General features: G+C 58.5%; 1 protein-coding gene across 1 annotated transcript in view; it reads right to left on the bottom strand.

The window, feature by feature from the left end:
- The window catches only part of OLFM1 (olfactomedin 1), a 35,472-nt gene extending 29,665 nt beyond the window's left edge, over positions 1 to 5,807 (bottom strand). Inside the window, exon 1 of the mRNA XM_060153271.1 lies at positions 5,489 to 5,807. Coding sequence (XP_060009254.1) covers positions 5,489 to 5,554 — 66 coding nt within the window. The 5' untranslated portion in view covers positions 5,555 to 5,807. The remainder of the gene's footprint in view (positions 1 to 5,488) is intronic.
- Between the last annotated feature and the right edge of the window lie 8,907 nt (positions 5,808 to 14,714).

The raw sequence follows: 14,714 nt of genomic DNA, 5'->3' as shown, positions 1-14,714 counted from the left end.
GAGCCTTCTTCGCCGCGGCCGCCCCATAATTATAAATTACGCCGAATGTAACCAACAGCGTAACCAGGACCGCAGGCGTGTGGGGCGATTTGGAGGTTTAGATGTTACATAGGCTAAGAAGGTCTGTGTCTTTTTTCTTAATTCCTGGATCTCAGTCGTCAAGCAGATGCTGGGAGATTTGAGGGGCGCGGGGCTCCCTGCATGAACCTTTAGGCTGGAGAGAACCGAGGCGGGGCACCCAGTGCACCCTCGAAGGCGCCCTCCACCTCCTGGGGTGAAGGGGCTTGTCCTGTTCACCCAGCCTCAGTGGCAGGAAGCAGACCACCCCCAAGGGGTCTGACACACCCACCCCCCGCAGGCTCTTCCCCTTCGAAAAGCCAAGCTCCAAGTTCAGAGCAGGCCGAGCAACGGGCCACACAGTTAGAGACACGGCTCTCAAACCCTCTTCCAAAGGCCCTATGAGCTGCCGTGACGGCACCACGTGCCCCCTTCCTTACTGGTTCTCAGTGGTGTTGAGCTGTTTCTCTACTTTTTATTCTTCTCTCTCCGTCTTAACAAGAACATGAACTCGGGTGTCAGACAGACCGTGGAGCTGCACCTGGGGTCTGTCACCTCCCTGCTGGGCCACTGGGCAGGTTACTGACCGCCCGCGCCCCCCTCTGCCCCTTGAGCCTCGGTTTCCTCATTTCGAGACCAAGGACGACAACACAGGGTCACCGGGGCGGCTTCTACCCGACCCAGATTAAGCTCCTGGTGTGTGTGTGGGGGGATGTGTGACACTTGATGACACTCCAAAAATATGAACCCTTGTGACTGGTTTTCTCCCTAGTGCTTTAAACTCCTGGCCAGTTTCTGATATGTAATAATCTGAAAACATGAAGAGATGTGGATTTTCCTGTTCCATTTTCTCCCCCCTTACCTGAGCCATGGGAATGACCTCACGGCTGCTGCTTCCGGCGGGGGAGAGCATCTTCAGGGCACCTCTCAGCGCCGGAAGCAGCTCCCGTCCCCAGCAGCACCCGTCACAGCTGGCGTGTGTCTAATTCAGTTTAGCCAGTAATTAGCTCTGGATTACTTTACATGGGATGTTAAATAGTGATTACAGGGCCCGATAACTTTAGTAATAAATACGACCCAGGGCAGAAAATTACCTTCCTTTTTAGTGCGGGGAGCTAAAGTGCGTGGGACAAGGGGCAAATTGCTTCTGGAGATGAAGCGGCCGCCTGCTGCTGAGGAGTTACAGCTCCCGGCCCCCCCTGCTGGTACAGAGCCTTCTCCCTGGAAACGGGAGCAACTCTCTCGTGCGGGCTGTTTGCGTGTCTGGAGATGGTCTCTGGCCAGCCCCCGAGGCAGCAGCCAACCTCAGTGCAAAGACGGGATCAATCCCATGCATGCTGAACTAACTGGTTTAGGAAAAGGCCCCCATGGTCCTGAACCCCCCAACTCCCTGGACCACTGACACCCCAGCATCCAGGGCACACGTGGGCCTAAAATCTGGGGGACACGAGGGGCTGGGGCACATGAACAGGACGTCAGTGGGATCATTGGGCCGAAGTTTTGATTCAAGCAGGTGACAAAATTCATGCTTCCGTCTGAATGGACGGTTTTATTCTTGTTCAATTTGTTCAGGGCGATGGGTTGGGGCCTTCCACTCTGGCTGAATCTGAGGAGGAGCGAACAGATTTGCAGTGATGGGATTCTGAGGGGCTAACTCCACGCCAGCCCCTCCGTGACACCTTCCTGTCCAGACACAGCACCCATCACCCACCTCCACCTGCCCGCCGCCGAGTCCACTCACATCTCCTCTCAGGTGCTGAGACCTGCACGCAGCTAACCAAGCTCCGGAAGAGCCCACAGCAGTCGGCCCGTAAAGCCTGAGGGCACTCGACAGCCCCGGTGACAGCTGGTGCCCGAGGGTGCCCTGTGCTCCTTCACAGCTGGAGGCCCGCCCTATCCCAAGGGGTCGGGGTCGTCATGTCGTTAAGAAAGACCACTTCTGGCTTGGGGACTAATGAGAAGAGATCCACTGCACCCCTGAGATAAAGCAAATCCCTCAACACCCCTTTGTCGAACTCCAGATACAAGAGCCAAGGTTCTGGGCCCTTCTCCACGCCGCGGCGTCTGTGTGCAGCCCCGCTGCTGCCCACCTGTTCCTCCCCGTCTTCCTGCCCCGGCTCACCCAGGTGCAACCTTGGACCCCGCGCACACGGCACCCCTTCTCCAAAGCGTTCTCAGCTCCCTCCACTCTGACCGCAGAGCCCTCATGGCTCTTAAACGAATAGATATGGCAGAGCCTCAGGTCTCCCCACTAAGCACCGTGGCCCGGATGACAGACAGTTGTACTCAGCATCGCCAGCCCGGCTCTGACCGCGTCAAGCCCGACCAGCTGGCATCTGAGAGCTGCATGTGGCAGGAGAGGAGGACAGAACCAGAGTGCGGGTTTGTAGGGGGGAGCCATCTTCGAGCATCAGCTAGCTTCGTCCTCCTTGTTTTAAAAGGGTAGACGTTCAGGCTGAAGCTCAGAGCCTTTCTCAAGGCAACCAGACAGTGGCTGGTGGGACGGGGAAGGGGAAGGGCAGCCGGGTCCAAGGTCATTGTCACAGAGCTGCCCACCCCTTTCATGCCATCACACACGGGGGATGACGTGCTTCTCTCAAGGGAAGGCGAGCTGGGCTGGGGTGGGCGGGGCTCAGGCAGCCCCGGCGCTGCCCCACCACCCCCAAGATGAGAGGTCAACTCCGAGGACACTTCTCAAGGAGCTTGAAACACCAGCCTTTTATTGAAAATCATAGAACAGGACCCAGTCAAGCATCTTTCCATCTGAGGACAGAGTTCATCTGGGCCCACAAGCCTGGCGCGTAGTAGGCCATCCGTCATTAGTTGGCATTTGACTGAGTGGCTCATAAGCGCGCTGTCGGGAGAACAGATGGCCCGGCCATGTGCGCTACACTCCCCCCTCCCCCCGCCCGGCTGCCTGAATCCTTCAAGCAGCGTCTGTGAAGTGCAGGTAAAACCCATACGTTTCTGACTTGTTCCCATCTGGACGGGTCCTAACCCATAAACGTGGTGGCCCTGGAACCTTGCGTCCACGTCCCTTGGAAGGGCCCTAAGACTGAGGGTGCCGCCGTGGGAGCAATTTACCTAAAGTGGAAGAGGGAAAGGGTGGAGGGGAGACAGACACAGCTCAGTCACCGCTGCTCTGCTCTCCTCTTCCTGAAGCCCAGAGGTATTTTACTCATCACCCGTGTAGGCGGCATTTCTCCTGACACCGTGCAATGTGGCTTCCTAGGATCGAATTACTTCGGGATCAAGAAAGCAAGGTTCTTAGGTAGGGGTGTCCCCAAGGAGCTCTCAGATTATTCAGAGCAGCCCAGCCCTGGACCCACACCCACTCCCAATTCCAGCTCCTGCCTTAGAGGTGACTGGTAAAGGTGAGAGGCACCTGGCCTGACCCCAAAGAAGCCCACCTGGGCGGGACCGGGGTAGCCGGGATCCCTGGAGCTGGTGGCTGAGCCAGCCACTCTCTGACCCCTTCACAGATTCGAGCTGGCTGGAGAGATTTTCGCCAGGTGAGCCTTTGCTCCAAAACCCCACCACAATTGGGGATACTGGGCTCCCAATGGAAGATTCTGAAAGCACAGCCTCAGAGGCAGGCGCGGGGAGGGCAGGGCCTGCCTCCCGGCTGTGTTGAGGAAGGCATTTCCCTGAGAGATGCCACAGCTCAGCTTCAGAAAGAGGAGCCTTCCGAAGGAAACAACATCGCTTGCCTTCCTGGCCCCTGGAGGGCCTGGGCTCAGGGAGCTGACCAGGGTCCTGAACGGGATGGTGTGGCTGTAGCCGCGTGGGCAGGGGCGGGCCACGTTCAGATGGCTGGCGCCGCCAGCGTGGACAGGCGGGAGCTCTCACCACCGAGACAAAGCTTCCAATTGAAGCTGAACCCAAAGTTTCTTCCAAGACCGGGGGATCTTTAAAAAGGCTGAGAAGTGAACCTCTGGAGGAGGGCGGGGAACGAGGGCTCAGGGAGCCTGCAGGTGAAGAGGCCAGTAGGGCTTGGAGGACCCAAGGGCAGCCACTTCCAGGGCCACCCAGACCAGCCATCTCTTTCCCGAGATGCCTAAGTAAGGCACACGCTGCCCGGCTCCATGTCTGTGGGGTGCGCGCTCGTGGAAGCGTGTGCGTGAGTGTGTGTGTGCACATGCGTACGTACAGGGTCCATTCACAGAGCACAAGTGTGCCCCTTGGCCAGGTCTTCCCTGCAGCCAAGAAAGCTTCACTCCCAGAGACCGTGCAGAACCTCTCCAGGGGCCTGGCCGGTTGTCTGCCTGGCACCAGCAGGGCCTCCGAGGTTAGGTGGGACAATAAACCCTTCCGATGCTGGGGCCGAGGCTGCGCTTCCCGGGAGAGCTAGGGAGCTGGCAAGGGCTTCAAGGCAAAACGGGAAGCTTATTCCAGAGCCTTCTCTCCTGTGATCTACCTCTCACCCTCTCGTCTCTCCTTTGTTTCCTCTTTTATTCTGAGAGGGAGGGAGGCACGGAGGGAGAGAGGGAAGGAGGGTCGGGGCAGCTGGCTCTTGGGGCCAAGGTGCTGGCAGCCCATCCACTTCCTGGACTTGCAGCCTCTCCCAGCTCAGACCGTGGCACAGTGGCACCATCCAAAGGGCATTTTAATGTCACTCTGAGCAGCCTGGCTCCCGAGGCTGGCAGGCTCTTCCCAGCACCCCGGTGCCAAAGCAACACCTCCAGTCCGGCGCTCCCAGACAGCCCTTCTCCTCCCAGACATGCCAGCTCCGAAATGCATTTTTAAAATGGAGAACACCAGCCGGAGACAGGCTCTCTCACAGTACATTGTTCAGGGATGGCGAGCCCACTTAAAATGCCCAGCGGTCCCCACACACGCTTGCCGCTCACACTTCGTGCCGCGAATGTGGCCACAACCGCCCCCCAACCCTCCACATGGAGCCCACAATGCACCCCAGCCCCAGACACGCCGCCCGCCCTCCCCGGTCTGGTCTCCGCGGCACCATTCCCACCGCCAGCCAGGGAGCCCCAAGGGCAGCATTATAGCCAATGCAGGGTGCTCCAGAAGAGGGATGCAGGGGGTGGGAGTTAGGTCAGATCCACCTCTGCAAATGCCAGGGGCTCGGACATCCTGCTCTGCCTTCCTCCCAGGTGACAGTAGCAGCCAAATGGCGACCCCCACCCCCAATGCTGCCCTTTGAACTTCTCAGCAGGGAGTGGTCAGCCCGGGAGTCCAGGAGGGAGGGTTCAGGGCTGAGGGTCCTGGGGGACGCGGCAGCACTCTCGGGTCAGCCTTCACCCCTTCCTCCACCCCAGGCGCGGCTGGCACTCTGGCCCTCTCCCCAAGCCCTTGTCGGCGCCCGGGCAGGGGTGCCGGGCCGCGCGGTAGCTGCTCCCCGACTTTGCCGGGCTCCCCGGGGCCGGGCGGGCGCCTCGCAGGCAGGGAGGAAAATGGCGTTGCATGCACGTACTTGAGTGAGTTCCGTGCCCATGAGGATGAGGAAGAGGAGGCTGAGGAGGTTCCGGGCCGGTCGCATGTCTCGCGAACACCTCCCACGTCCTGGCGTGCGGGGAGCCCTGGGCGGCCGGCGACTGCGTGGACGCGGACGCGCTCCCGGCTCTGCTGGCTCCGCGGCGGCGCCCGGCGGTGTCCCCGCGCCTTCAGCACCCGGAGCAGGCGGCGCGCGGGGTCTGCTGCGCGGAGCCTCTGCTCTGCATCTCGAGCGCGTCGAGCGGCTCCGCGGTCGCCCTGCTGGGCGTGCGGCGGCGGCGGCGGGCGGCGGGCTGCGGGCGGGCCGCCCCTAGGCCCCTCCTCGGCCCCTCCTCGGCCCCTCCTCCTAGCGGCCCCGTGCCCGCAAAGCTGGGGCGAGCAGCTGGGCGGCCCGGGTGCCAAAAGTTTGCTGGGGAAGGGGAGGGGCGGGGGGGCGCAGAGGGCCCCGCGCGCCACGCTCACGCGCGGGAGTGGGGAGGGCGGCGGCGGGGAAGCAGACCGGGACAGGATGTGACATCAAAAAGGCGGGGGAAATTTAATCGGAGAGAAAACTCCACCCTGGCTGGCCGCGGCGGCGGCGGCGGCGGCGCTCCAGGGCCCTGGCAGCTGGGATGGGGACGCAGGCGGACGGCGCTGGAGACCCGGGCCCCCCTGGACTCAACGAGCGGACGCGGAGTGGGGATGGGGAATGGCAGCTGCGGGAGGTGACCTTAGAGGCCACCCTTTAATGAGATAAACTGAGGCTGAGACCCAGGAAGGATGATTGGCGGTGGGCGGGGGGGTTAAAGGGGGGTGTTCAGAGCTAGAAAGTGGGTCATCTGGCACTGACAGGTCTCCTTCTTCTCCTTCTGCGGTGGCTAGCAGAGGGCGAAGAGAGAACAGACATTGCGTGCTGGGGGTTCTGTCCCCAGGTGGGGCGTGTGCGTGAAGGTCTGTCCTTGTTTTCACGGTTCGCGTGCATACACGGAGGTGGGCACGCACAGGCCCGTGGGTCTGCCCTGGGGTGTGTGCACATGTGTTCAGATGGAAGCCAGACACAACTCTGCATACCCAAATGCCTTCGCTGACCAGGTGCCTAGGAGAGTGCGGTGGGCTTCCAGACCACCGAGCCCCGTCAGTTGTTGTACCCCCAGGCCTGGAGATCACCCTCCAGCTGGTGAGATGTGCTTTCTCCCTTCCCCCCTCCCTGCATCACCCCCAGGCTCTCCTTTCACATGTACTCCCAGCCCAGATCCAAGTCTTAGACCCCAGGGAGCTTATCCTGGGGGCCACATTTTCCATTTAAATCCCCCATTTGGGGGGAGAAGTCCCTAAGCACCTCTGTTTTCTGAGAAGCTAAGATGGCAATAGGTATTTAGAAGCACGTTTCTTATCTCTTTTCCAGTGTTTAGCCTTTGCTCTTTGGAAAATAAACTCTAAAAGAAATATCTAGCAACAAGAGGCTCCGGACCTGATAATTACAGAAAGCAGAGCAGCAGGGGGTGATGCGGCCCAGCCCTCTTCTATCACAGATGGGGAAGCGGGAGCCTGGGGGCGTAACTCACATGGGGTCACCAGAACAGGCGATCTCAGAGCAAGGATGGGATGCCAACCCCTGCCCTGTCAGCGTCCACCCTGGCCTTGAGGGGGCTCTGCCTTGAAGGAATTCTGTCCTCTGAGCCAGGGGACAGAGTTACAACCAGGGAAGCCTGGTTGGCCTTTCTGGTCCAGGGCTGGCCTTTCTGGTAAGGAGTGAGCTTCCCAGCCCTGGAGGTGTTTAAGCAGAGAGAGTTCCTGTGGGAGGCCCCCAGACTGAGTGGACCCTGTGAGTCTGAGATGAGATGGGAGGAAAGGCGAGATACAGCTGCGGGGGGCTCTTTTCTCTCTGCCCTTCCTCTGTCTGACTTATCTGCGTGTTCTCCTTCTCCTTAGTGAGAGAAAGCTGTTTGTCAGCCCCGTGGCCTCTGGGCTTCTGGTGACCCATGAGAGACGCTGCATTTGGAGCTGGAGGGGCTGCTGCCTGGTCCTGGCCCTTCCTGGGAGTGGCTCTCTGAGCCTCATTTCCACTCCTGTAGAATGGGGTTGAATGATGCGGTGCTGCGTGTCTTACAGGCTGTTGACAAGATCAAGGGCAGGAATGGGTAAAAGTGTTTTATAAGCCTGAGAGAAGGATGAGGAAGGAGCTGACTGAGCCTTGCAGCGCCCCGGACTCCACCCAGTCTCTCCCTCAGCAGCCGCCAGCGGCGCAGAAAGGGACAGAGACTCAGAAGCGTGGGCGGCGTGGTCACGGAGATGGGATGTGACCCAGTCTTGGGATTTTGTTTTATGGACGGGGGAGGAAGGCTGTGTTGATTTCCTCAGGTGGGCTGAGAGCTAAGATGTAAGAGTAGCAAGAATTGCTTTTTGTTTTAAAAATCATACAACTACAGCAAGTCCCCTACATACGAACGAGTTCCGTTCCCAGAGCGCGTTTGTACGTCTAATTTGTTTATAAGTCCTACAAAGTTAGCCTAGGTCCCCAACTAACACAGTCGGCTAGATAGGACTGTACGGTAATAGGTTTATAATATTTTTCACACAAACAATACATAACAAACAAACACAAAGAATAAAGAAAACATTTTTAATTTTACAGTACAGTCCCTTGAAAAGTAAAGTAGTACAGTACAACAGCCGGCATCCAGGGGCTGGCATCGAGGGAGCAGGCAAGAAGAATTACTGACCAGAGTGGGGAGAGGAGGTGGGAGATGGTAGAGCTGAAGGATCGTCAGCAATAGGAGATGGAGGGGGAGCTGCAGTTTCACTCACGCCTGACGTTGATGGAATGCACATTCGCGTCTTTGAAAGTTCGCAACTTGAAGGTTCGTATGTAGGGGACTGACTGTATGGGAACCAGTAATTCCATGTCTGGGCAGATACCCAAAGGAGTTGACAGCGGATTCTCACAGAGATATTTGCACACCCATGCTCATAGCAGCATTACCCACAACAGCAAAGAAATGGAAGCCTGTGTCTGTTGATAGATGAATGAATAAACAAAATGTAGTATTTATAGAATGGAATATTATTCAGCCTTAAAAAGGAAGAGGATTCTGACACAGGCTTCAAGGATAAACCTTGAGGACATTACACTGTGTAAAATGAGTCAGTCCCGAAAGGACAAGTGTTGTATCGTTCCACGTACATGAGGTATCTAGAATAGGCAAATTTCAGTTCGACAGATCTGAAAGTCGATTAGAAGTTACCAGGGACCGAGGGAGGGGAGGATGGATAGGGAGTAATTACCTGATGGTACAGAATTTCTGTTTGGGGTGATGAAAAATTTGGAAATAGCAGTGACATTTGCACAAGATGGGAAATGTCATTAATGCCACTGAATTATACTTAAAATTTTACTAAGTATATTTATATATTTTACTATATTTAATTTTTACCACAATTAAAATAATAATGTGATATACCCAAACCATTGAATTGTATACTTTACATGGGTGAATTGTATGGTCCGTGAATTATATCTTAAGAAAGTTGTTTTAAACAGTTACACAGACTCATTATTTTATTGCTTTAAAAATTAACATACAAAGAAGAATGTAGCAGCAGCAGCAAAAGCCCACTGCCCAGAACAAGCGGTGCTGTGGCTGGGTGGTCGTGATAAGACATTTTCTCCGTGCGTAGGTGCAGAGGAAATACCAGAAAGAAGTGTCAGATCATGTCCCCTAAAAGCAAACCTGACCCCTGCTGTGGGGGGGTCACCCTCCCATGCCCGCCCCTTCTGCGGGATGAGGCAGCCCCTACCTGCCAGCTGTGAGCAGTGGGGGGGGGGGTCGCAGCCCCAGGAAATGCCCAGGACGTGCCAGGGTCACAGGCTGGAGGCAGAGGACAGGTGAGCAGGCGCTAATGGGAGGGCCTATCACCCCCACACGCAAGGAAATCCTAGCTTGCCCTTGAACTTGACAGAGGATGGGAAAACGAAGTCAAACTGAAGATGGTGCTACCTGAAAGCTCGTTTATCTTCAGGGCACAAGCTACAATCTCCTGGAAGAACCCAGTAATACGGAGGAAGAAAAGTCTGCATGGACCCTTCCCCACCTGGTGGTGGACGCGCCTCTGCCCCGGGCTTCCATCCCGCCCGCGTTGGCCACACCTGCTTTGACAGAGGGCCATGTTCCTCTCCTCTTCCTCTGGCCTCCCCTCTCCCTTCTCTGCATTTTCAGGAAGTGTATTATTTTACATGATCGGGGTTTATCATATTCATATCCACTCCTGCCACCCAAGTCCCCTCGTGTTTTGGTCCTTGTTCTGGGTCCAGTGCCCACCCCCGTGCCCCCAGCAGCCCTTCCTGAGTCCTTTGCTCCCATTCACTGCTTTGGGGGTGGCTGAAGTCGGTGTGCAAGGGGGGGCCACGGCCCCCCATGCGGCCACACCTCTCTGCTGACCAGGTGAGGCTCCTGTCTTTCTTCTCACCCTCCGGTTCTCCCACCTGGGAGTCTATGAAGCCCCCAGAGCAATGGCTCCAGGTAGAAGTGGGCTTGGGGCTTGGTTTAAGCATCAGTGACCTCTTGTCCTTTCATGCCAGCCCTGAGCCCCTTCAGCCGGTACAGCAGGTCCCGGTCACCCCAGCGCCTCTACTGCTGTCCTCAGGAGCTCAGGCGAGAGCTCGGAAGGAGCTGAGCTCCTGCCGAGACGCCTCAGGACGCCACCACATCTATGTGCTTCCTTCTCCTTTAAGACGGGCCTCCTTCCCCTGTCAGCCTCATTAGAATGTGACAGAGAAGTTGCCAAGGCAACGGCACTAACTCTCCCCTCTCCTCCTTGCAAATTTCCTAGCAAGTGGGCCCCAACCCACGTGAGTTGAGTCGTCCGGGCCTCTGGTGCTCAGAGCCGGCGGGCTACGCGCTGCGCCTTCCTCCAGGCGCTGTGCCCAGCCCCCATCTCCCAGGCCTCCACCCTCCCTTCTCAGCCTCCCTGGGTGCCCACTGTCCTTGTTGAACTGAATGGCAGGGGTTGACTGAGACCCACTATGTGACAGGCCTGGCCAGACAGAAGCCGTCTCCGGGCTGCGGGCACCGGCCTGGCGACGGCCATGGGCTCAGACCCAGGATCCCAGCTGCCTCCCCTCATCAGCGTGCGGGCTGGTGCAGCCGGGCGGAGGTACTTCTAACCTTGGGAAGTCGTCTGGGGAGGAAAGGCGGCCGGTTCTGGGTGCAATGCACTGTCACGGTGCAAGTGGCGAGCAGGGCAGCAGAGACCACGGCGCTGGTACCTTTCTCATCCCTGTTGTGTGCCCAGCCTGTGCTGAGGGCTTACAGGTCTTCTCTCACGACCCCCCCCCCCCCAGGCCTGGTGGGAGGTGACGTTCACTTTGCAAGTATTCCTCCAGGAGCCAGTGGCACTGAGACCCCCTCCCTTGGTTGCAGCTCCCGGAAGCCTCCCCTGCAGCCTCCCCTCCTACCTGTCCAGCTGGGCTCCTTGGAGCCGCTCTCGGGCCTCAGCCCCCTGGCCTTCCCCAGCCTCCCTGGCCCCAGATGACTCCTGTGACGGCTCCGGCTCCATCAGTCCCTGTGAAATAGTGACTTCCCCCAAGGGCGCCCTGTGCTCCCAGGAGTCCGGCCTCGGCCCCCTCCCCAGCTCCGACTCCCCAGCTGCTCTTACACAGTGGCCCCCTCCCCACACACACGGCACTGAGCACATCGGGACTCCCACCAGGAGATCCACAGTCCCGGGCACTGTGCCTGCTCTGTCCCGGGGGCCCGTCTGCCCCGTTCGCACGGCCCTGCCCCGACACGTGTCTGCTCCTCCCCGTGGGGCCGTTCCCACGAAAGGTGGCCGTTTTCTCCCCTCTTATTAAGGACATCTCTTTCCCTTTCTTCCCTACACCATCGCCACACCGCTCTGCTCCCCTTTCCAGAAATCAAGGTCTCCACCCACTGTGTCCACAGGCTCTCCGCCTGGTCTCTCCTGAGCCCACTGCTCAGAGCTGCTGTGGTCCAGCTCAAATTGCCAAACCCAGCTATCAAAAATGAGTCTTTATCTCACTTGAAAAAATCAGCGGCACCCCAGCGGGTTAATGTCCCCTCCTCCCTGGAGCCCTTCCTTCCTCTGGACCCGGCAGGCCACACCCCGTGGCCTCCACCAGGCCCTCTGTGGTCCTCACCACCTTCCTGCCTCCTGAAGGTCTCTGCCAGGTGCTTCCTCCAGGCCCCGACACCAGCCACATCTCTATGCTGTCGCGCATTTGCACCTGGTGCCGACTCTTCCCTGAACCCCACACTGGTAGCCGAGTTCCAGCCCGACCGCTGCCCGGCTGGTACACAGCTCTGTGCACCCCACCCAAGCCAGGCCAGCTCCCGCCACACTGCTCCCCGTTCTGGTGCACAGCGATCCCACCCTTCCTATTGCTCAGACTAACTCCCCAGGAGTCATGCCGGCGTCTCTCTGGAGGCTCCAGGGAGGGTGTTTCCTGCCTTTCCACTGCTGGTGGCCGCCGGTGCTCCTGGGCTGGCGGCTGCATCGCCCCAGCCTTCCAGGCCGGCATCTTCAAACTCTCTGCTCCATCTTCCCCTCGCTTCTCCTCGGTGGCTGTCAGTCTCCTCTGACCCTCTCATAAGGACGCTTGAGGTTGCCTTAGGGCCGCCTGGATAACCCAGAATGATCTCCCCACGTCGAGGTCCTCAGCCTGATCCCAGTTGCAGAGGCACCTTTTCCGTAAGAGGTAACGTTCACAGGCACCAGGGAGCAGGATATGGACATCTTCTGGAGAATCGTTTTCCAACCGAGATCAGGGACAGAAAACAAACAAGCAAGCACGTAAAAAGGCTGGGGAACCACTGCGCGTGGTAGGTGTGTGAGGGTAAGGATACTGGGCCGGGACGGCTTTGGGGAGAAGGTGGCCAGGCAAGCCGTCTGAGGAGTCCATGTGGAGGGTGGGCAGCATCCCTCTGGAGGCTGGAGAAGGCAGAGACTTGGTGACTTTGGGGAGGGGGACAGAGATAGCCAGCGTGGCTGGCGTGGGCAGAGGGAGCGGGGACTGGAGATGGGAGGGTGGAGCTGGACCTCGGCAGCCACAGAGAGGCTTTTAGAGTCTGTTCTCGGGAACTTCCCTGGTGGTCCAGGGGCTAAGACTCTGTGCCCCCAGTGCAGGGGGCCTGGGTTCGATCCCCGGTCGGGGAACTAGATCCTGTGTGTATGCCGCAGCTAAAGGTCCCGCGTGCGGCAGCTAAGACCCGTGCAGCCAAATAAATAAATATTAAAAAAAAAACCCGATTCTGTTCTAACGACAAAGCAGCCGTGGGGCTCGGAGAAGGGAGGTGACGGGGTGTGACTTGCACTTTGGGAACTCTGCCTCTCTGTGAAGAAGGGAGCTGGGGGTGGTCGGAGTGGGACCACCGGAGGCTGTTGCCCTGGGGCAGCTGAAAGGGTCCCAAGAGGGATGACTGGACTTGGCGGGGAGTGAAAGCCTGTGGAGACGTTAAGGAGCGCTGATGCAGTGTTTTGTCCTGAGACTGGGGATGGGACGTGCTGAGGGCTGGGTGTGGGGCTTGGGAGTCGAGGATGGTCTAGAAGCTGGCTTGGGGCTCTGGGTGGGGAAACAGGCTGCCCCTGCAGGGGGAGATGCAGAGAGAAGGGGGTGGGGGGAGTCAGGAGCTCTGGGTGGGGCCTGGTCGTGGGTGAGTAGCCTGGGAGGAGATGCCATGTCCAGGGGCCGAGGGGAGGCTGTCTGCCGTCCGGGGCGTGACCACAGGTGGAGATGGGCTACTGGGAGTGGGCAGCCCCCAGGGGTCCGATGGGCTCTGTGAGCTGGGTTGTCAGAGGAGACAGGACTGCAGGGGCAGGCGGAATAACCCAGCATGAGCCTGGGTGGGAGGCCCCTGACCCTGAGGCCAGGGCTCGCCAACCTTTGCTGCTGTGGGGTTGGGTCCACTCAGTGTCCCCTACTTCTCACCTGAGGGCCCAGCCCAGCTTCTCCGCCCGGGCCTGGATGGTTCCCGTGGAGGGGTTCCCATCCTGGTAGCCCACCCAGCCCCTGGCTTTCCTCCTGGTGGGGGGAGAGGGAGGGACGGTGCAATTGTTAAACCCGCTGTGCTTCACGGCGCTGGGGGCCGCGTGCGTGTGAAGTCTATTCTCACTGCGTCTCTATTTAAGCCTCACTGCTTCCACTTTTTCAGAGTGAGGAAATGGAGCCCCCCATATGCAGCAGAGCTGCACAGCTGCGGCGTCCAGCAGTGATCTTCTCGCCCCACCACATTGCCCTGCTGGGATGAGGGTCAGAGCCACCCTGCACCCCATCCCAGGGCTGGAGACCTCCTTCCAAATTCCACGCTTGCAGCCGAGAGCCATCAGGGGACACAAACAGGCCAGAGATCTGCCGCTTGCTAAACAACGAGCTTCAGTCAGGCCCAGGCTAGAAGCCATTGTCTGTCTCCTGCTCTTGCCTCATTTTACATGTGGAGAGACTGAGGCGGGGACAGGGGAGTCACTGCCTCAAACCCAGGCCCCTCAGGATCCAGAGCCAGGCTTTCCCCTGCCCGGCTGCCCCTCCTCCACGCGAGGCCCCACTCAGCCCCGCGTCCACATCTGCAGGGACACACTCTGGAGTCTGCAGCTTCACCTGATTGTCTGGTTCCCCCGGGTGCAATCTGAGAACAAAGACAACAAGGAAAGCAAAGGCCGTGAAATGCGCTAGGGAAGGTCGTGGTTTAGAAAAAAGGAAAGATAAAATAAGGCACATCACCTTCCAGGGGCTCTCCCGCTAGCGTTTTGTCAGCAGTGACAAAAAGATTGGAGCCGGTCTGAAATTCCGTAGCCGCTCTGCTATTTAGGGAAGATCCCCCCGAGGGCATTCCGGGCCATCCCGACGCACGGAGATGAAGCGCGGAACCACTTCTGGGTTACTTCTGAAAGTCTTTGTTTTAGTTAAGAAACGCGGGGCTGCTGCAGGTCCTGGTGGGAACTAAGACCCAACAGGGGGCGCTTTCGGGGCCTGTGAGGCGATGGCCCCAGCAGAGGGTTCATCAGAGGCTTCCACAGAGCTGCTGTCTCCTAAGTAATGGATCCACGGCACCAGCATCATGCTTCCCTTTGGGGTTTGCTCAGAGGGCACAGATTTGGGAGAAGTGCAGGAGGGGCCGGCACAAGCTAGGTCCCAGCGGTGAAGGTCTCTGGTCCTTGTTCCTATGGAGACAGTACAATTATTTCAACCCCAAAGAGAGACTGGATTACTTCTT

This window comes from Lagenorhynchus albirostris, chromosome 7 (assembly GCF_949774975.1).
Source record: "Lagenorhynchus albirostris chromosome 7, mLagAlb1.1, whole genome shotgun sequence".
NCBI lineage: Eukaryota > Metazoa > Chordata > Mammalia > Artiodactyla > Delphinidae > Lagenorhynchus > Lagenorhynchus albirostris.
This window is presented reverse-complemented; position numbering and strand designations above follow the sequence as displayed.